General features: G+C 36.1%; 1 protein-coding gene and 1 non-coding gene across 5 annotated transcripts in view; both read right to left on the bottom strand.

Annotated features, from left to right (window-relative positions):
• MAN1A2 (mannosidase alpha class 1A member 2) overlaps positions 1 to 25,850 on the bottom strand; it is a 67,054-nt gene that overhangs the window by 11,821 nt on the left and 29,383 nt on the right. For 3 of the 4 annotated variants that reach the window (XR_004990577.2, XM_036453180.2, XM_045586990.1), the window contains exons 6-12: positions 23,259 to 23,353; positions 19,639 to 19,762; positions 18,558 to 18,651; positions 13,091 to 13,206; positions 11,756 to 11,972; positions 8,580 to 8,752; positions 5,901 to 6,016 (exon numbers count right to left, since the gene is read on the bottom strand). Coding sequence is in view for 3 of the 4 variants with exons in the window: in XM_036453180.2 (XP_036309073.1) it covers positions 5,901 to 6,016; positions 8,580 to 8,752; positions 11,756 to 11,972; positions 13,091 to 13,206; positions 18,558 to 18,651; positions 19,639 to 19,762; positions 23,259 to 23,353 (935 nt within the window). In the remaining variant the exon portion in view is untranslated. Of the gene's footprint in view, positions 1 to 5,228; positions 5,278 to 5,900; positions 6,017 to 8,579; positions 8,753 to 11,755; positions 11,973 to 13,090; positions 13,207 to 18,557; positions 18,652 to 19,638; positions 19,763 to 23,258; positions 23,354 to 25,850 lie in introns of those variants that run through there. The other variant, XM_036453181.2, reaches the window with a different exon arrangement.
• LOC118727516 lies at positions 19,506 to 19,608 on the bottom strand. The gene has a single exon (XR_004990596.1). It is a non-coding gene; the product is annotated as a U6 spliceosomal RNA (small nuclear RNA).

Raw genomic sequence — 25,850 nt, forward strand, 5'->3', positions numbered from 1 at the left:
TGCTGTGAGCAGCTTTAATGAAAAGCACATCAGAGGACAAACCCCGCCACTCATATGACCTAAAGCAAAATCACTGTGTTCCAGCACTGCACGTAAGAAAACCGTGAGCTGCACAACCCGAGCTCTGAAATGAGAGGGTTAAGGAACAAGTTCGCGTACCTATTTGAAGTACATAAAACAATGCTGTAAAATGGCATAAACAAACCACTTCATAATTTTCAGACATTCTTTTAAACATAACTTACATCTGTCATATGTTTTGGCAGTTTAGATAGCATAACTAGAAATCCATTAACTGACATTGGTAAATAAATACTGAAGTAAATAAGCACACTATTAGGACATAGCAAGAACTTTTATGCACTAATATATGAATAGCTTTTGCAGGTGCTGCCAACTATTTAATAGAGGTTTCAGAAAGATGAATGTATAGGAGGCTTAACAATTATTAATCTCTTTTCATGGGTAATAGCATTGTTTATAGGAAGGCAAGGATTCCTGACCTCTCCACGAGGCAAGCCACAGTGGTGACTTAGAAATAAAACATGATAGATCTGGCAAGCACAATGATTCTTACCTATCATGCTGGGCAAATTTCCAATCTGAATTCTACTAGGGGGTCATGAAAGTGTGCATAAAAAAACTACTTATATAAAGTCAGGAAATCTGGGTTCTAACTCCTGACCTTAGTAGCAATTAGCTGGCCTTACAAGGCTTCAGTAGAGAATTCCTTTACAGTATTTTAGCTAAAATTTATTTTAAACATCGGGACTTTAATATTTTTTCTGCTTACTGTCACAGTGCAGGATGAGAGAGTAAAACACATAGCTGACGTGAGCAGACACTGCAGATGGACTTCTAACTGGTAGAGCTGGAACGGGGAGCCACAGGCTTCAGCCCCTCTCCGGGACCGGAGACCTGCCTGACTGATTTGTTCACTGGCTGCAGGCAGACAGCAGAGCTGGAAGGCAGCCACAGAGGAGCTCTGCGGGGCCTGCTCAGTGTCAAGAACAGAAGCACACCCTTGAGGTTCGTGTACACACACGTCTGGGCTGCTATGGGCGTACTTCAGGTAAACATAAATGCTATAAAAATCAACAAAATAACAAATGTGAAAGTTTTAGATAATAAAAGATGCCATCATTTTAAAATATATTTTTATTGATTTTTTTTTTTTTTTTTTTTTTTGAGAGAGGAAGGGAGAGTGAGAGAGAAACATCGATGTGAAAGTGAAACTTCCATGGGCTGCCTCCTGCACGTTCCCTGCCAGGTGCCCTGACCCAGAATTAAACTCAACGATCAACCAACTGAATCACACTGCCCAGGGCAAGATGCTACCGTGTTTCCCCAAAAATAAGACATCCTCCGAAAATAAGACCTAGCACATGGAAAGATAAGACATCCCTTGAAAATAAGACCTAGCGCAACTTTGGGAGAAAAGATTAATATAAGACACTGTCTTATTTTTGGGGAAACAGGGTATTATTTTTTAAAAAGGACCTTCATACTACCATAGTGGGTTGAATAGTGCAACCCCCCACCCCCCCAATTCATTTCCACTTAGAGCCCAAAAATGTAATCTTATTTTGAAATAGGGCCTCAAGGATCTGGAAATGAAATCCTTCTGAACTTAGATGGGCCCTAATTTCAAGGTCTTACACCTTTACAAGAGAAAGAGGGTGAGATTTGGAGCCACAGACACACAGGGAAGAGGTCACTTGAAGACAAGATTGCAGCACTGCTGCCTGGTCCCAGGGTTTGGAGCAAGACTGACGCCTTCAGGCAGAGTCAAACAATGCATGGAGAGCAGCGGCTGACATAAGACTTAAATAACATACAGTGTACACTTAAAAATTTATACCAAAGTCAATGTTTAAAATTAAAGTAACAGCTAAAAAACTCTTTTTAACTTCAGATTATAAATTCAGAAGAGGGTGTCAAGGCCGTGGTATACTATTACTAATTTAAATTTAAGATTTTTAACCCAGAGTTTAAAAATAGAACAATTGGAGAAGCAGGATCTTTGCTGTGAAATTTGAGAAAAGTCTACAATCTAATTTAGCTACTAGACTACTAGGTACTCTTTTCTTCTAATAAAGATTTTTTTTGAAACTGTACTTCAAGATTAGCGATAACACATTACGAATGACACTAACTGGATGGAGCCTGTAGGTATATAAAAAGGTGCTATTAAGTACTTCAGTTTCACTGGGTGTCTTGGTTACCTTCAGAGCTATTTTTAAATGCTATTCACTTACATCTCTTTTAGTTTTCTCTTACATAAAGATGAGACACGTGCCCCAGCTGGTTTGGCTCAGAAATAGAGCATTGGCCTACGGACTAAGGGGGTCCTAGGTTCAATTCCAGTCTGGGCACATAGCGGGTTGTGGGCTCAATCCCCAGTAGGGGGAATACAGGGGGCAGCTGATCAATGATTCTCTCATCATCGTTGATGTTTCATCTCTCTCTTCCTCTCCCTTCCTCTCTGAAATCAATTAAAAAAAAAAAAAATGAGACACCCAATGTTGCCAAAAGTCATCAACAGAGTGTTAACTGAACAGGAAACGTTTTCAGAAAGAGGTCACCCAAGTCTGAGGAGAAACATGTGTCTCTAGACTCTAGAGTCTAGAGAAAAGGTAAGGCTGAAAGAACCCACCACCAAGTTAATGTACTCTTACTTAGTCCTCTGTTTATTTATTAAACAAGCTTTGATGACTCATTTATTCTTTTTCACAACTACCAATGGCAATGTTGGGCTTATTATGGATAGATGTTACAACTCTAAAAAGGCTTGCATTAAGGACTACAAAGAACTCATAAGAAAAAAAGTTTGAAAAATAACTTACTTAAAACTTCATTCATGCTTCTACTATTTAAATAATGTCTTTAGAATTGACTGGCTAGGAATCAAATTAGATTGAAGATAATAAGTGAAAATTATATTCTAAAACATGATGCATTAAAACATTTAATTATTAATCTCTTCAAAAGATCAGCCCCTCTCCACCTTTCCCCACATCTCCTGTCACATCTTAAAGTTGTTTTCTGGGGGGTAGTGGGAAGGACGAAAAAAGATGGGGGGAAAACATGGGCATATTATGGATTCAAATGCAAAATATGCACACAGTTTTTAAAGATTAACTGAAGAAGGCAGACATTTCTGGTATGCTGGGATGGTTAGGCTTGTCCAGAGATATCAGGGAGCTAAAGGGAATTCATGCCCCTCTGCTTTTAGGGGCCAAATAAGGCAGGATGCATTGGGCTATTAGAGACAGGATCTAAACCACACAAACAATTGGGGTTATCTGGCAAACAAACAGCCCAGAGGCAGGTGGTAAAGAAGGTTGGTTAAGTCAGCAATAGAACATTATCAGAGCTTTTTTTTTTTTTTTTGTAAGGGTTAATGGCAATACATGAAATGCTTCCAGGTGCCAAAAGACCTTACCTCCCTTTAAGTTATTTTTTGTTTTGTTTTGTTTTGTTTTTCCCCTTTCCCCTGAGATCACAGCCTTGAGAAAACTTGTAATTATCCTTTTGATGTGTATGTAAATCTTTTTACAAGCAAAATAAACCTCTTACCAGTTTTACATCCAGAAAAGTTTTCCTCCAAGGCCAGGGTGCTATGATTTGAAATGTTAACGTTTTAAGGAAGAGAGCACCCCAATCTTAGTCACTATGGGAGGGTAGTTTAGAAGTCTTTCTCAAAGCTGTAATTAAAATGAATTATTTTTCCTTTGGATATAGGTAATTAACTAACAGGGATGACCACTCCAGTGACCATGTGAATTTAGAATAAGCTGTGTACAGCAAGTGGTGCTGTGGAGACAGTATTCTTATCACCTACCATCAGCACAGGTACCTAATGGATTGTACCTAACCTGGCTATGTGGAAAGGCTGGATTTCTTTCTGTCTTTGCAATGGGCCTGTGACGCAAATTGCAGCCTGGCTTAATGCTTATTCAATAGTAAACATGTTTTCTTTCTCAGCTACATTTGTGGGAGGGTTTTCTGAGTTGGCAGATTATGTTCTTTAATCTCCCACTCAACCAGTAATGAGGATCTTAGAAATATTCTTGACTTTTTCCTCAGAATTATAAAATGCTCCATGCCTTACATCTCCACACAAAAAGTCCAGTCAGAAAGTGAAGGCAGACATCACTTCAGGTGTAGGTCTACTTTGACATCCTAATGGGAGTGTAGTGGTATCTCATTGTAGTGCTAATGACATTGCGCACTTTTTTTTTATGAGCTCATTTGTCATCTTTATAATCTTCTTTAGTGAAGTAGACACTTCAACTCTTTTTCCCCATTTTAAATTGGATTTCAGGTTACCTTATTATTGACATATAGTCTAGACACTTTTCATTGTTTCATTTATAATAATTTTCTTTCATTCTTTTTCAAACATCTCTGAGATGTTTTTAAATTTTTTATGGTTTATGCTTTTAATGCAATACCTTAAAAAAATTTTTGCCCACCATAAGGTCACAAAAATTTTCTCCTATGTTTTCTACTAAAAGTTGTATTTTTTCAGGTTTTTAATTTTGACCTATGATCCATTTTGAGCTGGGGTGTGTGTGTGTGTGGGGGGGGATGTTTACAATAGATAAATCTAGGTGATACACAAATACTCATTGTATTTTATTCTTACAATTTTTCTGGCCTTAAGAAAATAAAAGAAGACCTTTTAAATAATTTGGGTCAAATTCCACAGTTTACAGATGCGATAACTGAAAGCAAAGAAATTTTATTTTGACATGTTCATTCAGCTAGGTTGTAGCAAGTATATAACTAAAGCTCCTGTGGTTTTATCTGCCAGTCCAGAGTTCTTTCAACTACCTGAGTCTCAGGCCAATCACTCAGGATAAATCAAAACAGAAATAACTGTTAGAAGTAGAAACTCACTACCAAGCAGATGTTCTAAGCCATCACAGCAGAACCGTAATAAGGGTGTGGCTTAACATCAACTCAGATATGGAAAGGAGAGGCAAAATAAAAAAGCAATATAATAGGAATTATAAAGACTTAGTGACATATTAGAAGGAAAAGGAAGTAACTCTATAATGCACAAAATGAAAAGATGGGAAAATTAGAGCAGTAAAAGTAATAAAAATAATTGAAATAAGATGGCCATTAGGATAACACTGTTTGACACATATAAATTTTAATAATATACCAAAATGTAAGCTAGAAGTATACTAGCATGTAAACTTCAGGAGGGTAGGAATTTTTGTCCTTTTTGTCTACTGATTTATCCTCAAGTAACCTGAACAATATCTGAAAAATAAACTTTTTTTAACAAAGTGACACTTTATGGGGCATTTAGGTCCGGAAAGACAGGACATCGAAACATGAAGCAAAGAGAAAGTATCAAGAACTATTTTTTTTGTAGTGGACATTTTTAAGGTCTCCACCTTCTTCCTGCCTGAGGTTTAGAGTATAAGCCCAAATAATAAAGTTGTCTTTTTTCCTTTCTCATCGTTCTCTTTATGTATATGTTTATGGGAATCTCCAATGAAAGGATAGGTGACTATGGTAATATACTCTCCAGTATTATCAAAACACCATGATTACTCCTAACAGACTTTACTAGCCAGAGCAGGGAGTTCAGGTGTGGTTTCCAGACGAGCGTCATCCACATCTTGCACATGTAGTCCATGTTCTAATAATCCACTTGTCAGAAATGCAAATTCTTAAGTTCTACCCTGGGCCTACTGAATCAGAAACTGCCAGGATGACCTAGTTATCTGGGTTTTAAGAGTCTTCCATGTGAGTATAATAAACTAGGAGGAAAGGTACTAAACTCTTACTTGACTAAATATCTACCTCATAGCTGCCATTCTTCTAGAGATGCAGCTAAATATTAAAGATGTGAAATTTTGTAAAAGGCCTCCACTTACTTTAATGTTTCAGCGAGAAAGAAGCTCTGCTGCACATCGTCATGGGCAGGAGTAGAGGAATAAACATCCTTCACCCCAGAGAACCCCCCGCTGACTCGGCAATACTTCTCAATAGCCTGTGGAAGAGATCAGACAAAAGAATCAAGGACAAAATTTCTAAGTTTGGAAGGTCAAGTTAAGGGATCCCATCAAAAGTTCACAGAGCTCTATATGAGAATTTGACAGTTTAAGAATACAATTTTTAAAAAAAATATTATTTATTGATTTTGTACAGCGAGAAAGGGAGAGAGATAGAGAGTTAGAAACATCGATGAGAAAGAGTTATCGATCAGCTGCCTCTTGCACACCCCCTACTGGGAGTATGCCCGCAACCAAGGTACATGCCCTTGACCAGAATCGAACCCGGGATCTTTCAGTCCCCAAGCTGACGCTCTATCCACTGAGCCAAACTGGTTTCGGCAAGTTTAAGAATACAATTTATTATCAAATGAAAATAATTCCTTCTGGAAAAACTGACTGAGGTGTCCTGTTTCCTGTGGAATTTCTCCCTATTCAAAACTCTTTAATCTTTTTTTTTTTTTTAAGACATCTTGTACTTAGGAGTCAAATTTAAGTCATTCACACTGGGTTCGAGACCTGAATCACAAAACAAAGTCTCACTAATTCTGATAAATCAAGAGGAGGCCAATTTGAATTAAAAATTTTAAATGCAATTTTATACCTTCCAAGGATAAACAATAATCCAAACATGCTTTAAAAGAAAGCATTATTTATCGATAGAAGCTCTACATAATAATAGCAATGAGATAACATTTCCTGTTTGTGTGTCTGTCTATATGGACTACAAAAGCAACATTCTAACTCCTGTTCATTCAAATTTGGACAGATATGGGTTAAAGTTTGAGTGTGTCAAACCTCTTTTTAATAGATAAGAGTAGGGTCATATGTTAAAAAGCTGTGTAGGGAAAAAGAACCGTAGAAACAGGACAAATTATCCTAGTGTTTCTCAATGAGAGGATACTTCTGCCCAAACCCTTCACCCTTAATTCAGATCTATCTTCCTTATTCCTCTAAATAAGAACCCTTAACTATTAGGGGACACTCAAGTCAGATACACTGCAGGATTACTTTACCTGTCTGTTGCCTCTGTGTAAAATACTGTTTGGTTTATATAAGCTTTAGTAAGCCACTGCTACCAGCACAAGTGTGTGCCCTGTTCCTGAGCCACTGTGGCAACAATCTGGCTCTCTTCTCAACTGCAGCAGTTTCATTGGCAGCTACGTTCCCAACTCTGAACAAGTGGAAAGACAGCACCAACAAATGCTGCCTCTGCTCCTGTTCTAGATACCCACCTTCCATTACTATTCTCTGTTAAACTTCATAAGGACTATCCAGGTCTGGATGACCAATGACGTGTGAGTGTCCTCACCTTAGTTCAAGTCTTCATCACATTATTCCCAGACAACTGCAGTGGTCTCCCAACCCCACCAATCCGCAGGTTATAATCAGATCCTTGTGTTTTGTTACTTGCAACTAAAAGGCCTTCAATAGTTCCTCCCCTTTTGAAAATCTTTAGTAGTCCTACAATGGATTCTTAAAGTTAGGGAATTTTGGTGGATAGGAGATGGTGTAAAAAAAGAAGATATGATCATTTTTTAGATAGGCAAAGGACTTTGCATCCCCATATGAGAAGCACCTGTGTCATAACTGAGAGAAGTGTTTGTGTGTGTTTGTGTATGCACAAGCGCATTCATCTTCTTCCGGAGTCACTGAGTAAAGTACATATCCCTTCACTGGCACATAAGGCCATCCACACGATGGCTTCAAACTCCTCTCTCTCGTTGCCACTGTGAAACCTTTTTACATAAATTAGTCTATGATCTGCCCTAGGATATATCTTGCAAATTCTTGTCTGAGCTATTTACCGACGTTACTTATCTCACCTAGAATTCTCTCACTCTATCTACACTACAGATTTAAGTCAAACAATTTAAATATGAATATTTATCATAGATGGTACTATTTATCATAATTAGTTTATCTTAAAGAATAAAACAACCCCTAGGCAATACTTCCACAAAAAGACTAGTCATTTTCTTCCTCCCTAGGTACTAAGAGCCATGAAGTTCTCTCAAAGCAAGTACTATAAGGGTAAACCACTTGCTTTCTTTACTGACTAACCATTAATAATTCCCCATTTCTAAGTTATGTATTTGTCCATCAATCTAATAAATTTGTAACAGTTTATTGCTCCTTCTTATGGTGATCCACTATGGAATTACTTAGAATACAAGCTAACATGAAGATGGGGTAATCCACCAAGGCTGTGAATCTGGGCAGTTTTACAATATTTTCCCTTTTTTTGGAGTTTGACCACCAATAAAGAAGTACGGAAATTTTATAATCATAGTGAAAAATTGCCTTATAAATGACTCTGTAGTTACTCAATAAGAATAATGAGTGAACACTAATAGGAAAATACCTTTAATAGAAAACTAAACTGGATTCTAAGATTTACTTCTGCTGCTTAAGAAACGTAAATTGACTAATAGAGTTTTCCATCAGATAAAAGATAGTCCCACAGTTACTGAACATGAGGTAACAAGGAGGAGGATCACAGCACTAGAGAAGGACTTGGGTAACACTCTTGCACACGAAATGAAAAATTAGTTTACCCACCAGAGCTGCTTCCCAGCCCCACTGCCTGTATCTCGGGTCGTGAGTGAATCGCCACAGGTACCAGTAGGTTTCGATGACTTCTGGACGGAGGATGTAGTACTTCTCAGCCTGCCGGACTGCCACCGCCTCTACTGCACCATCGAACTTGAAGGACTCAGGACCTAGCTTTAATGCTGTAACATGACCAGAGAAATAAATGAGCACAATAAGCCGTATGTGTTTGTATGCCAGAGCGTTTTCTCCCCTGAAGAAATGGGGGTGAAGTAAAGTTGTTTCTTATTATTTGTTGTATTTTTACTATTGCTATTTTGCAAAATCAGGGACTTTAAAAGATCCACATTTGGCTTTCTTATAATAGACTTATAAATATTCCTATTATACTGACAAGAAGTCTCTCTCATAAATAATGTACACCAACATACTGCTAAATCTATTTATATCAATGAGAGTCCAGCCATCCTTTGGAAACAAATACAAAGGTAGGCAGAAGCACATTACATATTCTGCTTTGGCCCAAAATAAAATGAGACAGAAAACTGTACGGCACAGGATTATTTTTTAAATAGTCAAGACAATGTTAAAGTCCTTTTAATGTAACACACAAGTAAAAAAAAAAATGGTATGTCTTATTTTTTAGTGGCATTTTAAAGCTCAGACCTTTAATTAGATTTAGTTGTAGAGTATATAATTTTTAAAGCATATTAGAAAACTAAAACTTATAAAATACAGTATATGAAAGTAATATTTTAAAACTTAAATCAGTTTTTAAAATAAAGTTTCTTCTCCTATAGCATCAAAACACGCAACAAGGAAGAGATTGAAATTGCAATCATCAAGAATTTCCCCAGTCATTTGCCCAATTAGTCCTAAAATGAGAAATAACCAACAAATTATCAATTATTTTGTAAGAAAACTTCTATCCAGTTTGAATAAAACTGGTCCATTTACACATATATTTCAGCATTACATACTATTCCTTGGATGATAGGATTTCCATCCAGGCTGGAATACAGCACTACTTGAAAAGCCTTTTAAAACTTCTTTTTAATAACACTAGAACCCTAACCCTGGGCAATATAAAGTCTTATTTCACTGGGATGTTGAAGTCGCACACATTACCACTCTTAGCGGCCACCTTTCTTTTCACAAGGCTACACTGGTGGCAAATAGTTTCAAGGTTTCTCACCTCTTTCATGATAATGCTGCACATTTTTATATTTCCTTAGAAAAGAAATGGCAGCACAAAAACTATCATGCTGGTGGACCATCAACAAAACCATGGCATAGATGTTGGCATGATGTGTTGCTGTGGCCCAATTTCAGGATTACAAGGGTGACACCATAAGCTCCAAATAATTACAATTCAAAGGAGGTGAAAATAAAGCCTTTCTTACAATGCCCATCTCCCTAAAAAATACAAAACTAAAACTACTGTTGTGATGGCGGATAGTTCTATTAAAAGCAAAACATGTGATCCAGAAGAGTTAACAGTTTGTATAGGGCTAAGTCTTGGAGAGCTGATGCGGAACTCAGCAGGGGTTTTTAACCTGAGTTCACGAACTCTATGGGAGGCTTTGGAAGAGGGAGACAGACTTGTGTCCAAAAGCCTCTGCAATTGTTGGCAAAACTTTATGAGGGTACAAAAAGCGCTGACCAGATCCTCAGTGGGATCTGAAGTTAGGAATAACCAACAAATTATCAATATTTTATAAGAAAACATCTATCTAGCTATTGAAAGGTCTGACACACAATCAACTCTTATTTGGCCTTATATAAATGCTTTTCAAATGATAAAAGTCAAACATCCTAAGCAATGATATGATGGAAAATCCAATAAAAAAGTAAGATAAGTTATTTTGTCTAGATTTCTTACATTTTTCCTTTCTCAAAGACTATGATGCTAAGAAATAATCAACTGGAGTTTTCAAGTGTTAACCTTAAGGTTAACTTTAAATAACTTCTTAATTACAATGATAATATTGTCTGAATTGAAGGAGAAATTGGCTGCATGGAACTAATATTTTAAACTCACTAAAAACTGTATTTCATTTACTGGTCATTCATAATTTCACACATAAAACATCCCAGAAAGATAACGTAACTGTCCTGTGAGGAGTTGGTGAGTGTAAAATGTATAAGCTGTCACATCCATATTTTGGCCAAATTATCAGTTTCATGTCTCATAGGTGTTTTTTATTTAAGAAACTATAGGTCCAGTGCACAAGATTCATGCACAAGGGGTGGGGGTGGGAGTTGATGGTAAATTATCCTTAAAATAGAAATTCAGTTATTTAATATAAGCAACAATTCAACTTCTGAAATCACAAATAGAAATCGCCAGTTTTTAGTCTTTCTGGGAACTTATCATTTCATACAGAAACATGCACTTTTAAGCCACAGAAAACCTTGGAAAGGCTGATCCAGTTTTCCTCAATGGTATTTTCAGGCTTTTTAAAAGCCAATTTGCCTTCTCTTTTTATGATATGTTAATAATACATACTATTTACCTATCTATAACTATATGTATATCTATGCTTTGTATATAAAAAATATATTTCTCATTCTCACCATTGAGAATCATCACATTTTCCAGGCAAGGACATGAAGCCCAGAAATATTACATATTTGCCTAAAGCAATGCCAGAGGATCTTTTAGTTAAAGGAACAAACAACTCAAAATTATTGGTGAACTGACTAAGAAACTACTGGTTACTTAGACACCAATTATATACTCAATACAATTACTATTATCTTTTTATTTTCACAAGAGGACAGGCAAGGCATGTAACCTAAATTGGTCTATTTTGTGTCCTTTTATGTAACTTTTCATAGAAGTTGAAAAAAAATGGCTAAATGGATTATTATAGGAAAATAATGTTATCCCATACATCCCCAAAATGTCCTACCTCTTGTCTTTCAAATAACTTCTTCAAAATCTCTATTAACAAAAACAGTAGCAGAATTCAGAAAAAGAAAGTGATACAGGAACACAATTCCAGAATTAAAATTCAAGTTCTTAAGAAAATAATTTACTGTATTAGAATAACTGTTTTTGAAATAAAAAAAATAAATAATTTTTTTTTTAAAAGCCTATATATTTTCCTTCTAATTTCTGGACATATTTTTAACTTGTAAGTTATTTTGGACTAAGTAATTAGCATTATTAATATTCTTACCAGTTCTATCATATGATTCGTGGCATGTACGTGCAATTTCTGCCCCTAGCTCTAAATAATGACCAGCTTTGTTCCTGGAACCATCTGCTCCAAGTGCAAACATTCCCCCAGCAAAGCAGGCCAAATGCCCCATCTTCTTTTCCAGGTGACCATTCTTCCATTCGCCAATAAAGGTAAGGCCTCCACGGGATTTCTTAATAAGATGTTTTTCTATAGCCTACAGGAAAGGGTAGATATTCAAATTTTCAGAAGCAAAATATTAATGTTCAAACTTACTGCACCCTTCTGACTATAAAACCTTGTTAATATGAGACTTCATAAAGCAGTAACTTTTCCAAATTGGAAGGCTTAATTTACAATGAGTTTTGGAGTAATCAAGTTGTATATGAGCAAAGCAATACATGCCACATACTAGTTCAACTCCTGTGTATTTTGTAAACAAATATGAATATTGATTCCCTAAAAGTTAAAGATATAAAATAGGAAATAATAACCTTTGTTTAATTTAAAAACAAACAACTATAACTTTAAGTACTAATCAACGACTAGAGTCAAAACTGTATATACTTTGCAGTAAATACAACATATACAACTTTTAAGAAGTGATTAAAACCATTAAAGGGATATGTTTACACTATTGTAGATCAGAAACCAAATAACATACTAAGTGGTTAACACACTATTCTATTTCACAGTTTTGCTTGGAAATATCATATGTAAGTGCTGCCAAGAATGAAACTTGTTCCAAATGTAAACTGCCACAACACTGTGGTATGAGGTTATATAAATATAGAATCATGGTTAAGAGCACAGGCTCTGGAGCCAGGCTGTTTAGTTCCAGGCTCCATCACTTACTGGTACAATCTTCAACTCTTAGTGCCTTGAAGTCTTCACATGTAAAGTATAGTAAAAATTAATTACTTCACATATGTAAAATGGTTAGAACAGTGCCTGGCATATAGGAAGTACTATATACTGTTTTGCCCTTATTATTCACCCAGAGGTTCTCAATATACACCTTCAATGGGCCATTTGAAAGAAGAAATGTTCATGGAAATGCATGTAAAATCAGAAGTTTTTCTAGTCTCTATAGGCAATAACTAAAAATAATTAAAACACATTTTCATACATAAATATGCTACAGTAAAATCTTTCTTCTATAATTTCTTTAAAATGCCACAATAAAGGAACAATTAATATTAAGACTTTTATATTAAAAAACTTAACTCTACAATGAATGCATATAATAACATGCATATAAGATGTTCATCTGTCACTATCAAACACAGTGTATATTCCTTAGGTTAAATAGGTAAGTGTTCTGAGCATCATTACCTCAATAGCATCATCATACATATTTCTCGCCTCAATGTCTGTTTTATCTGACATTAACCATGCTTTTAGTAAGTATTCATAAAAACTGTCTCCCAGCCCGCCAACTGATGTGTGATCTGTAACAAAGAAAAGAGAAGGATGGAGATGAAGAAAAGAGAAGACAGAAGACAATTACATAATGTTTTTCAATTAAAATGACTATTTAATAATTATGTTGACAGATCTCTTTCCAACATACTTCAAATTTAGTCCAGTAAGAGCATACTGCAATCTCTCTCCTCTACGTATACCAAATTTTCTAGATAAATCTTCGACTGGATGTATTTCACATACTTAGTAGTCTTTTTTCCAGTCACACAATTTGCACAGTGTGACACTATACACATACAAACATTTCCATTATTGAAAATAATTATCTTTCATATATTAATGGTTTTAACTATATAAGCTATAAGATTAAATATAAGAGACATACTATTGTAAAATCTGATGTTAACCGAAAAGAGCTCATTTTTCTATAAAATGTTGAATGGTGAATGCTGTGCAGTAAGCAGTAAATTAAAAGAAATCTACAAGGAAAAAAAAAGCCCAAGAATTCCTTTGTAATATCACCTTGCACAATACATTAAGTTGTTGAATCAATATCCTTGATTACTATTTATATAGCTATTAATACATATTTGTTTGTCCTGGGTATATTCTTATTTTTATAGATGACATATCATTCATACTTTTAATCTTACCCAATTTAACAATATAATTCCCAAGGCAACCATACTCTTTTATTTCGAACTTTCTATTAAAACCTGCCCCACACCTTCAAGCTTTGTTTCAAAACTCACATCTTCCCTGCTTGAAAAGAAAAATATCACATATTACATTCATATATTATTGGTCTTTCAAATTAGTGAAGAAAGAATGAACTATTTGGGTTTACAGAAACAACTGTCTATCCGTTTGGAAGAAAATGCATATTAATGTTTATATCTTTAGCTCACAAAAATAAATTTGTGGTAGATTGATTTAAAAGTAAACAAAACTTAAGTATAACAGAAGAAAAACCAACATAGGGCACATATAATTAACAACAACAAAATGCAAATTGATAATTAACCTAAGAAAGGAAACTCAAGTCCACTAATGATTAGAGAAAAGCAAATTAAAACAATGAGATTTCATTTTTGTCTATTTAATGGGCAAACATTTTAAAAGATTAACAATAATGTTGATAAGATATGGCTCATAGTTACTAGAACTTGAAAGGCAATTTTATAATATCTATCAAAATGTAACCTAGGTTTCCTAGTTCTGGAATTACCTTACACTAACACTTGCACAAATACACAACACCAATCTAAATGCATCACAGAACTATTTCCATTAGTAAAATAGTAAGATACCTCATATGTCTAAAAATGTGCCTAATAAATTATGTATAAACATACATACATACTCTAGCACAGTGGTCGGCAAACTCATTAGTCAACAGAGCCAAATATCAATAGTACAACACTTGAAATTTTTTTTGAGAGCCAAAAACCAACTTTTGCACATGGGCCACGAAATTTCAATTGCACTGTACGTGCCCGCCCACACATGGTATTTTGTGGAAGAGCCACACTCAAGGGGCCAAAGAAATGCACGTGGCTTGCGAGCCGCGGTTTGCCGACCACTGCTCTAGCAGACCGTGAAATCATTAAAGAGAATCAGAGGAATCTGTAACCTGATATGGAGGATATTTATTATATGTTGTTGAGTAAGGGGCAAAAAAGCAAGTTTCAGAACAACATAGTTTGATACTACTAAAGAATCGCGTGTTTAAAGAATGTTATTGTACACATAGAAAAGGTTTGAAAAGGTAACTGTCAACAATGATTACATCTAAAAAGAGGAGCCCTTCAATTTTTACTTCATATGCTTATATTTTATCAAAATATATGTGTGTTATACAGTTAAGTCATCTTTTGTTATAGAAAGTAATAAATGGGGAAAGAAATAAATTCACTTCAGGCAATATGTCTATCCGTACTCTAATAATTCATTGTACCTTAAACAAGCCCATGTTCCCTATAATGACTCTGAACAAATACCTGCTTTTAGTTCTACTTTTCACATTCAAATACTTGTACCTATTGTTTATTAATCTCTGGAGTTACAACATTTGCCTTTTCTGCAATCCCTTGGAGTATATTCTAGGTTATACTGTTCTTAGATATACTCACCAACTCCAAGCCAGAATGTTTTCTACGAGCTTGCTGAAATATCTTGTTGGTTATGATCTCTCAACTTGCCTCCAAATCTCTTTACTCTTATGTGATTACTAGAGGCCTGGTGCACAAAATTTGTGTGCGGGAGAGGGGAAGGTCCCTCAGCCTGGCCTATACCCTCCTCTCGCAATCCAGGACTGCTTGGTCCTAACTACTCACCTGCCTGCCTGATTGCCCCTAACCACCTCTGCCTTGGCCCCCACCATCGCAGCTTCGTCCAGGACATCCAGAAGGTCATTCAGCTATCTGATCTAATTAGCATGTTACACTTTTATTATTATAGATTTCTTTCTACATTTCTGTACTTTCATTTCATTACTATGTCTCAAGAAGGATAGTTGGCCATAGTGGTAGAGTTATAGCTCAATCTTCTACCATGAAGCGTAAGTCCTAATAAACCTTTCATAAGTTTACTTCCTTTTGGATATCTCTGCAATTAGTTAATGTTATATATATTGAATTTCTCATTCCTTTGTATCCTAATCTGTTCCCACTGCTCAATCATGAATAAAAACCAAAGCATGTGGGAGCCTAGGAAATGTTAGTTTACTCTAGTACTTCTTGCTGGTGTTGGACTTTTAAGCTTGTAACCACTGTGTTACTCAAGATGATTTTAGGTGGTACAAAAAAATCTTTTATAAATCGTAATAGTTTTATTAATTAACCTTATCAAGATGATCTTTTAATTGACTCTGATTTCGAAAGAAACTCTATTGTGAATAAAACTCTATTACACAGCACCATATGGTACAGAGAAATCATTTATGGAAGGAGATTCAATTGATGCAGCAAACTTCATTGTTATCTTATTTTAAGAAATTGCCACAGGCACCCCAACTTTCAGCAACCACCACTCTGACCAGTCAGCAGCCATCAATAAGAGGCCATTATGGAGGATGTGTTGATCAGGGGTGATATTAACTGTGGGAGAGAAATGAAGACCTAATTAACTGAAAGAAAGAAGAAATGAAGGCCAGACCTCAAAGGAATTTTAAATTTTGGCATGTTGAGTTTGAGATGCCAGTTGGATATCTAAATGAATACAATAAATAGGCAATCAGATATGCAGAAATCCAGAGAGAGCACTAAGTTAGGGGTATACATTAGGGAGTCATCAATACCTAAAATGGATTTGAGCTATGGGAGTTTATACAGAGAGAATGGAGTGATTAAAGGATATAAATGGTACTCTGGAGTATAACACTCAGAGAAGAGTCATCAGAATACCAAACAGGGTTTTGTAAAACTTTGTGCTCTGGCTATATTGTAGATCTATGGAAGAACAAATGACCAGGAAAGTAAACAAGATAAAAAATATAACAGAATTAAAGGAGGTGAAATAGTGGGAGAAAACAGGGAAAAGCAAACATGATGTTTGCTTAGAAGAAATGCTTTTTGGATCTGTGAATTATGGCCAGAGTTTACAGTTTAGCTATATGTTACTCAGGTTATAAGATGCATTCACAGTCCTACTCATAGGATCTCTCCAACTCTTTTAAGTATCGCTCCAGTGGAAGATCATCCTATATAATAAAAGCCTAGTATGCAAATTGACCAAACAGTGGAACAACTGGTAGAATGACCAGTTGCTATGATGCACACTGATCACCACCAAGGGGCAGACACTCAATGCAGGAGCTGCCCCCAACCTGCAGGCCCCAGGCTAGCCAAGGCAGGTCAGAGGGGGGCCTCCCCCAATCGCCCTGCCTGTCACCCCTCAGAAGGAGGTGACTGGCAGCAGCAGCAGAGGAGAGAGGTGATGGCGTGTGGGCAGTGCCAGGCCTAGAGACCCTACCCATGCATGAATTTCATGCATCAGGCCTCTAGTTTGCTTAATAAATGAACAAACAGCAGAAGCCTGAGATCCACGATAACTATGGAATTTATCACCCAGTAATCTGACTTCCCTCTTAAACCATTGAACCATGCATGGGAGGTGTTGAATTCAATGAAACGTGACTCTCCAAGCTCCTCGATATTCAGAAATTAATAATACATTATAAAACACAACTAAATACCAATGATTCACATAGTAATCTGTGTCAGCATGTCATGAAGTTAATGGCAGATTTCTAACAGAAACTATTTTCTGAGATGTTTTATAGAAAATTCTAGATTTAAAACTAATATTTATATCATGTGCTTAAAGTGAAGCATTTTCAGATACATTATCTTAAAAATATGATCCAAATGGCCATCCTATTAAGTAAGTACAATTAGAACAGATGAAAAAACAAAGGCACAGAAAAGTTAAATAGAATTTAAATTATTAAGTGGGAAATCCATAATCTTCTAACTTCAAATATTTTACCCATTCTTATTTCCCCCCCGTTTTTATTAGTATAAAATTTAATAAGTTAGTATGATCAATTTCCTATATTTTCTTCACTTCAATCATTAAATGGCATAGGCTAAGCATTGTATTTAGAAAAGTAGCAAAAAATAAAGTAAAAGAAGAAAAAATACTAATGATGTGCCTTTAAATCTAGGTTTCTTACTATACTCTTTTATATCTGTTGCCAAGAACTTTTCCTGAAGGTAATTACCAGTAATTATTCTCTGTGATTGCTATGTGCATGTCACAAACATTATCATTATTCTAATTACAATATAGTTAGCCAAAGCTGAATTGTTAAATTTCAGTTCAATTCTCTGTTTTGCAGACTATTTATAGATATGACAGATGTATACTGCTCAAAGATAATAATGGAATTTGATGTACTTTTCAGAAGCTGATATAAAATATATGAAACATTAAAAGGAACAAATTGGACAATTTAGTAAGGGCTGCAGCTGCTAAAGGATATAAGAGCAACTCCCCTAGGATTTTAAAGACCCCTTGCCAGTAACAATTGAATAGCTTTTTATAACATCCTCAAAATTAATACTGCTGAGAGTCAATGTATTCTGAAGAAGCAATTTCAGTTTATTTGGGGGAGGGGGGTGAAAGAATTATTTTTATTGTAATTCTTTATTGTGATGAAATAAATATAACAAGAAAGTTGCTATTTTAACCATTTTACAAGAAGAAAAACTGAAACTACAAGAGATTAGAAACCTGACCAAGGTAACCAATCACAGGCCTAGATACTAACTGAAGGTTTCTCGTTCTACATGTAGTATACTTATCACTACACCAAGCAAAAGTTTCCACACAAATAACCTTTTAACAAAGGATCAGCTGTACTAGAAATACTTACATTGACCCCAGCGACCTGTTCTTGGATTCAAATAATTTGGATAAAGACCATTTGGACGATCCATTTTTTGAAGTAGCTTCCGAATGTGCATGACCTAAAGAATGCAATTAACAAAAATAAATGGCTTTATAAAAAAGCTTTGTGTTTTTTCCTCATTCAGAACCTTCACCACCTCCTCTACCTTTTTTTGTGTCTGTAGTGGTCAAGTAAAGCTACTATTTTTAAAGTGCCTCATTTTTATGATGACATATGATCATTATATAAAATTAAGCAACAGTAAAAATACAAAGCAAAAAGCCATTGGAGTTTTGATAGCATTGAACTGATGGTGCAGTTGGAGATGACAAAAATGTAAGTTCTCTGCAGATAAACCCACTTGTATACAGTTCAAAATTACGGGTAGGCCCCAGTCGCTGGCCAGGCTGAGGGACCTCACCCGTGCACGAATTCATACACCGGGCCTCTAGTACGTTTTTGTAAAATGACACTTTCTTGTCTCTTGTAGCTGATGATGAGAAATTCTACTGATTTTTATTATCTATATTCAAAAATATATTATGCTATTTCTAATAATTTAAATGTAGACTGTCTTAATATTGAGGTAGATAATCATGTAATTTGTGATTAATTACTGTTTTTTTTCCTTCCTTTTCAAGTCAATTCCATTCTTGAACTTTTGTTCATTTTGTTTTTCTTGACTTACTATGCTGTCTAGAAATTTCAGCACAATGCTGAATAGTGATGACAATGAGATTTTTAAAAAGCCCACCAATCATTAAAACTTCTCAAATAGCAGTAAATATTTTAAATATGTTCTAAACAAAACATCTCTTTAGGTAATTTAAAAAGAAAAAGAAGGCCAGAACTCTAATAAATATATTTCTAAAAAGGCAATCATTCTCTAAGCATCAGTCAAGTCTTTTTGTAATTGTTGAAGGACATTTTTTTTAAACTATGGAACTCTTCATGAATTTGCATGCCATCCTTGTGCAGGGGCCATGCTAATCTTCTCTGTATTGTTCCAATGTTAGCATATGTGCTGCCAAAGCAACTCTTTTATAATGTAAGAAAAAGAGCAAACCTTTTTGTAGTAAACCGGGTCCCCTGTCAAGTAGCTGAGGTGGACAAACTCCATATGCAGGGTCCCAAATTCAGCAAGAATGCTGCTTCCCGCAGATGCCCAGCCCCAGTTCCGCCCAACTCCACTAAATGAAAGCAAAGAGAAAAGGAGAATTGTAAAAAGACCAAAATATTTTTAAATGAATACATAAACTTTAAATATCTCAGAAATTATTATATTTATAATACTGAATGTAAACTATAATTGAAAAATTAAAATTTTAAAATTATATCTAACACAATAGCTTATTTATATCTAAAATTTTATTTTTTTATTAAAATATTTTTTGGCCCTAGCTGGTTTGGCTCAGTGGATAGAGCATTGGTGTGCAGACTGAAGGGTTCCAGGATCAATTCCAGTCAAGGGCACATGCCCAAGTTGTGGGCTCAATCCCCAGCAGGGGGCAAGCAGGAGACAGGCAACCAATGATTCTCTTTCACCACTGATGTTTCTCTCTCTTCCTCTCCCTTCCTCTCTAAAATCAATAAAAATATTAAAAAATTTTTAATAGGTACTGCATCCACATTTTTAAAAATTAAAACAACATAAAAAAGTATATAGTAAACATATTTCACCCCAGAAATCTCATCTCTCTTCACACCCCCAAGTCCCATAGATACAACTTTCATTAACTTATAGTTGGTACAGAATTTTAAATGCACATACTGTACAAGCAATCCAAATATATATTTCCTTCATTTTTTAAACAAAACATAGCAAAGTATACTTACTGCTCTGTACCTTGTATTTTAACTTTCAAGATGTACCTCATTAAAAAGAAAGTTGTTAATGAACAAATATGTAAAGAAGTTCATTAACAACTTAATTTTAAAGCTTCACAAAATTCCGTAATAGAAATTACTTGAAATTGGAATGCCCCACCCCAGAGGCCTATGCAAATGTGTGAGAGCATTCATTCTGAGTTGTCTCAAGCCTTTTTTTTTTTTTTTTTTAATATTTTATTGATTTTTTACAGAGAGAAAGCGAGAGAGAGAGAGCTAGAAATGTCGATGAGAGAGAAACATCGACCAGCTGCTTCTTGCACACCCCCCACCGGGGATGTGCCCGCAACCAACATACATGCCCTTGACTGGAATCGAACCTGGGACCTTTCAGCCCGCAGACCGATGCTCCACCACTGAGCCAAACTGGTTTCAGCATTGCTGTCTCAAACCTTGAAGCGCAACATGCATTTATTGTGCTGGCGCCAAAGATGTAACATCTATACTATACTGAGTATCACAAAATAAAGAACTGTCCAGCCCCAAATGTTAACAGTGCCAGTGTGAAAGCTACTATACTATGTGAACATATACAATTTAATCAATGCACTATTGGTAGTCTTTCAGCATATTTCTAATATTTTGCTATTATGAAAACTTTTACAGTGAATAGTCTTATGTACATTTCTTTTGTGCAGATGTATTGCTAGGATATCATATATATATATAATTTTTTTTTTTAGCCTGCCTTATAATTTTTGTTGGAAGCCAGACAATATAAATTTAAAAAATGTTGAGGCATTAGTCATTGTCTTCTCTCTAAGAAGGTTAAGTTTCTTTTGAAACGCAGGTTGAGTAGAGGCAGATTACCTACGTTTTTGGCTTTGTTACGGGTAGTTTATTTCAGTTTTACCTCTGCTCTAAGTAGCCCTCTGAGACACAGCTGAAAGCCTCGGGTGTTTATCAAGAGACCTCCACCTTGCACTCTCAAACACTAACCTATGTCTCCCCAGTACCATGCCACTTAAATTTTCTCCTTTGCCCACTAGCCTACAGATGCTGTTTTCTTGCTGGATTTCCTTGAGTCTTGCCTCATGCATGTGCAATCACAGAATCAGCCAATTTGAGGAAACTCTATACATAACTTTTTGGGCTTTTCCTCTACAATTCCTTCCTGTCTTGAGACTTTATGCCTCATGTCTCAGTCATTTTGGCAGCTCCAGAACCTGTTCAGCAGGCCTCCTCTGCCCCATGTTAGACTTGGCCTCTCTTGCTCTGTACTGTGCCTTGGAAAATGCCCTGGGGAGGGGGGAGCCAATGTTTATATGGAGATGACCTCTTAGGAAATCCCACCTGAGTTTGTTGCTTAAGAATGCCTCCAAACATTTGGTTAAGTGTTTCTGATTGTTTTTGGTGGTAGGGTTAGTCTGATATAAGCTATTCCATGGTTGGAACTGGAAGACTAGATTAATTATTCAAGTAGCAGAGTTATTCTTTTTTTTTTTTATTTTATTGATTTTTTACAGAGAGGAAGGGAGAAAGATAGAGAGCTAGAAACGTCGATGAGAGAGAAACATCGACCAGCTGCCAATGTACATGCCCTTGACCGGAATCGAACCCGGGACCTTTCAGACCGCAGGCCGACGCTCTACCACTGAGCCAAACCGGTTTCGGCAGCAGAGTTATTCTTACTAGATCTCTAAACCATTCTCCTGGGTCTTTTCTACTTTGGGGACAAAGTATAAGTCTTTCTCTCATTTTATACCCACTTGCATAGTGCCAATTCAACATGTCATATCTTATTCATCTGTGTTGAGAAAACATTAAAATAGTTATCAAGCCCAAAAGTCACAGGTTTGATTCCTGGTCAGGGCACATGTCCAGGTTGTGGGCCTGATCCCCAGTAGAGAGCATGCAGAAGGCAGCCAATCAATGATATTTCTCTCTCATCGATGTTCTATCTCTCTATCTCTTGCCCTCTCTCTCGGAAAAAAAAAGTTAGCAATGCATGATCATTATCTCACTTAGCGTTCTTTAACGTTTTGGTGCCGTTTTTACACTACCTTTGAAAATAATATGGTACCAGTAACAGATTTTTGTGTATGCTAGAAGTGAGAATCAAGGAAGAAATAAGGATATATATTAGTAACCACGTAGGACAGTCATTCATTCCCAAATAGTAAGTGCCTACTATCCTCCAGGAGATATGATAGTGAACCTGACATATAACATTCCCGCTCCCATAACAAATAAGACCATTTTATCTATCTATCTACCTACCTTTTTTTTGGGGGGGGGGGGGGATTGTTGAGGTTGTTATTAATTCTTACCTAAGGATATTTTTCCATTGATTTTTAGGGAGAATGGAAGGGAGAGGGAAAGACAGAGAAACATTGATGTGAGAGAAACACATCAATTGGTTGTCTCCTGCACATGCCCCACCAGGGCCCAAGCCAGGGAGGAGCCTGCAAACAAGGTATGTGTCCTTGATTGGAATCGAACCTGGGATCCTTTGGTCCAAAAGCCGATGCTCTACTGAGCCAAACTGGTTAGGCAATAAGACCAATTTAAATAGTGGTAGTCGTCATGAAGAAAATTAAACAGAAAAACAGAATAGTGGGTACTAGTGAATGTGAGTTAGCAGGCAGGCTCTTTATATATAATGTTCCAAGAAAGTGCTTCTGCAAAGACACAATTTGCCTGAAAATTGAATGATGTAAGAAGGAGCAAGGATGACTAGATCTGATAGAAGATATTTCCCATCAGAGAAACAGCAAATGCATAATTAGATAAAAATGCGAACAGATCAATTAAAACAGAACTCTATAACAAGAATACCCACATACAAATATAATTTACCTTTTCAGATTCACCATTGCCCAGGGAATCCCAGTGGGTGTGTTAAAGGCAGGAAGGAGTTTCTCAGCCAATTGGACTGCTTTAATCTTGAATATCTGAGATTAAAAACATGAATATTCATAAATTTTAATAATCACTTTATAAATTGCAGCCATCACCATACGCTGGTCTCTCATACAATGCATACCGAAATGTACTGGATATATGCAAGTACAGAGTGAAAAGTGGCATCTCTGTGGTAACATGTAGCATATACAGCAATCAGGGGAAATGTAAATTGGACACTGAAGAAAGCTACCCAATGTGCAATGGGCTGAAATTACAATTAATTGAAAGGTAAGGATATGCCAAAACCGGTTTGGCTCAGTGGTAGAGCATCGGTCTGTGGACTGAAAGGTCCCAGGTTCGATTCCAGTCAAGGGCATGTACGTGGGTTGCGGGCACATCCCCAGTGGGGGGGTGTGCAAGAGGCAGCTGGTCAATGTTTCTCTCTCATCGACGTTTCTAGCTCTCTCTCTCTCTCTCTCCCTTCCTCTCTGTAAAAAATCAATAAAATATATTTAAAAAAAAAAAAAAAGAAAGGTAAGGATATGGTTTTGGTGTTGATAGTATCTTTATTTTTAGCTGGCAAAGATCTAAGAGAAAACCTTAGGCTATGAAATGTTTATCCATGGTATACAAGCTTAGTCTAAATATCTACACAAAAGAAAAAGGCACAAACCTATTTGGATAAATACCTTGAAATATTGTAAGTACATTTAAGTCTCAACATTTTCCATCAAAGTTTAACCAATTTATTAAAGGAAAAGAAAACATTTGAGTTCACATTCCAAGTTTAATTTGAGATTTATAAATGCTTCATCCTAAGGTTAGGGAGAGGTAGGGGAGATAAGAGATCAACTGAAAGACTTGTATGTATGCATATAAGCATAACCAATGGACACAAAACTCTGGGGGTTGAGGGCATAAATGGAAGTGGGAAGGGGAGCAATGGTAAGATATGTACACATATAAAACCTTAATAAAAAATGGGGGGGAAATTTAAAAAATAAATGCTTCATCCCTTGGTCCCAATTGCTCCTATTTTTGGTACCTGAAACAATCAATTACCTAAATATCAGTGTTTCTAAACTTTTAAAATTAGGTACTATTACCAAGATATACATTGTAAGATTTCAAATATCCCTAGCATATCAAAACAGATAGGTTTGGCCAAAACCGGTTTGGCTCAGTGGATAGAGCGTCGGCCTGCAGACTGAAAGGTCCCAGGTTCGATTCCGGTCAAAGGTATGTACCTTAGTTGCAGGCACATCCCCGGTGGGGGGGTGTGCAGGAGGCAACTGATCGATGTCTTTCTCATCAATGTTTCTAGCTTTCTATCCCTCTCTCCTTCCTCTCTGTAAAAAAATCAATAAAATATATTTTTTAAAAAACAAACAAACAGAAAAACAGATAGGTTTGTATACACTACTTTGGAACTAGTGACTTACAGGCTCCAAACTGAGATTGGGTCATCATACCTTATTAGGAAAAGTGGCACGTTCTCCTATATGCCTCAAGTTGATGGGTTATTTACAGCATTCTAACTGACTGGATGTATGGAAACACATACACATACACACATACACACACACACACACACACACACAGCAAGCATATTTTTCCTAGTTAAAATATATAAAATATAGCAAAATATATTTTTCCTAGTTAAAATATGTTTATACTTGTACAGTATTCTATAGTAAGACATGTATTAATTTTTTCAATCATCCAGCCCCCACCCCCAATGGGCTACTACAAACACACTACTGCAATGAAATATTATTCCGAGTATACCTTATGTATCCACATTGTTACTTTTAGGGAATATAATTCTAAATAAATAACTGGCTCAAAGAGAATTTAAAATGTTTTGTTTTAATCCTCACCCAAGAATATTTTTCCATTGATATGCAGAGAAAGTGGAAAAGAGAAGGAAAAACAAATACTGGTGTGAGAGAAACACATCTCTTACACAAGTCCTGACCAGGACTCAGGCCGCGAGGAGCCTACAACCAAGATATGTGCCCTTGACCCGGAATCGAACCAAGGACCCTTCAGAATGACAGGCCAATGCTCCATCCACTGAGCCAAACTGGCTAGGGAGATAATTTTAAATTTTAAATGTTTACTTGACATATCAAAATTATTTTTCAAATATCGTATCATGTGCATTCCCTCCAACAGCTTCTTTACATTTAAAGTGGGTGCATTTAATTGTATGTAAATTGACGTCAGCAGAGATGCTTAAAATAAGTAATCTGGGCCTTGAAGTTCTTCACCAGGCAGAAGTGGAAGGGTAAGTGTTTACTTTAGGCAGAAAATTATGGCATAGCTCTACAAAAATACAGGGAAATAAAGCAATGTGGTCTAAATACAGTGTCATGTATTCAGAACTGCGGCCTCTCTTGTTCACTCCTTCCTGGATTTCACCCCTAAATTTCTAGCTCCTATGGTAGGTGACTCCAAACTATTCTGATCTATCAAACCAGTAATCATAACCATAGCCATTAACTATGAACTGGTATTACTTCTGAGACTTTAAAGATGTAG

Source organism: Pipistrellus kuhlii, unplaced genomic scaffold (genome assembly GCF_014108245.1).
Source record: "Pipistrellus kuhlii isolate mPipKuh1 unplaced genomic scaffold, mPipKuh1.p scaffold_m20_p_24, whole genome shotgun sequence".
In the NCBI taxonomy this organism is placed as follows: Eukaryota; Metazoa; Chordata; class Mammalia; order Chiroptera; family Vespertilionidae; genus Pipistrellus; species Pipistrellus kuhlii.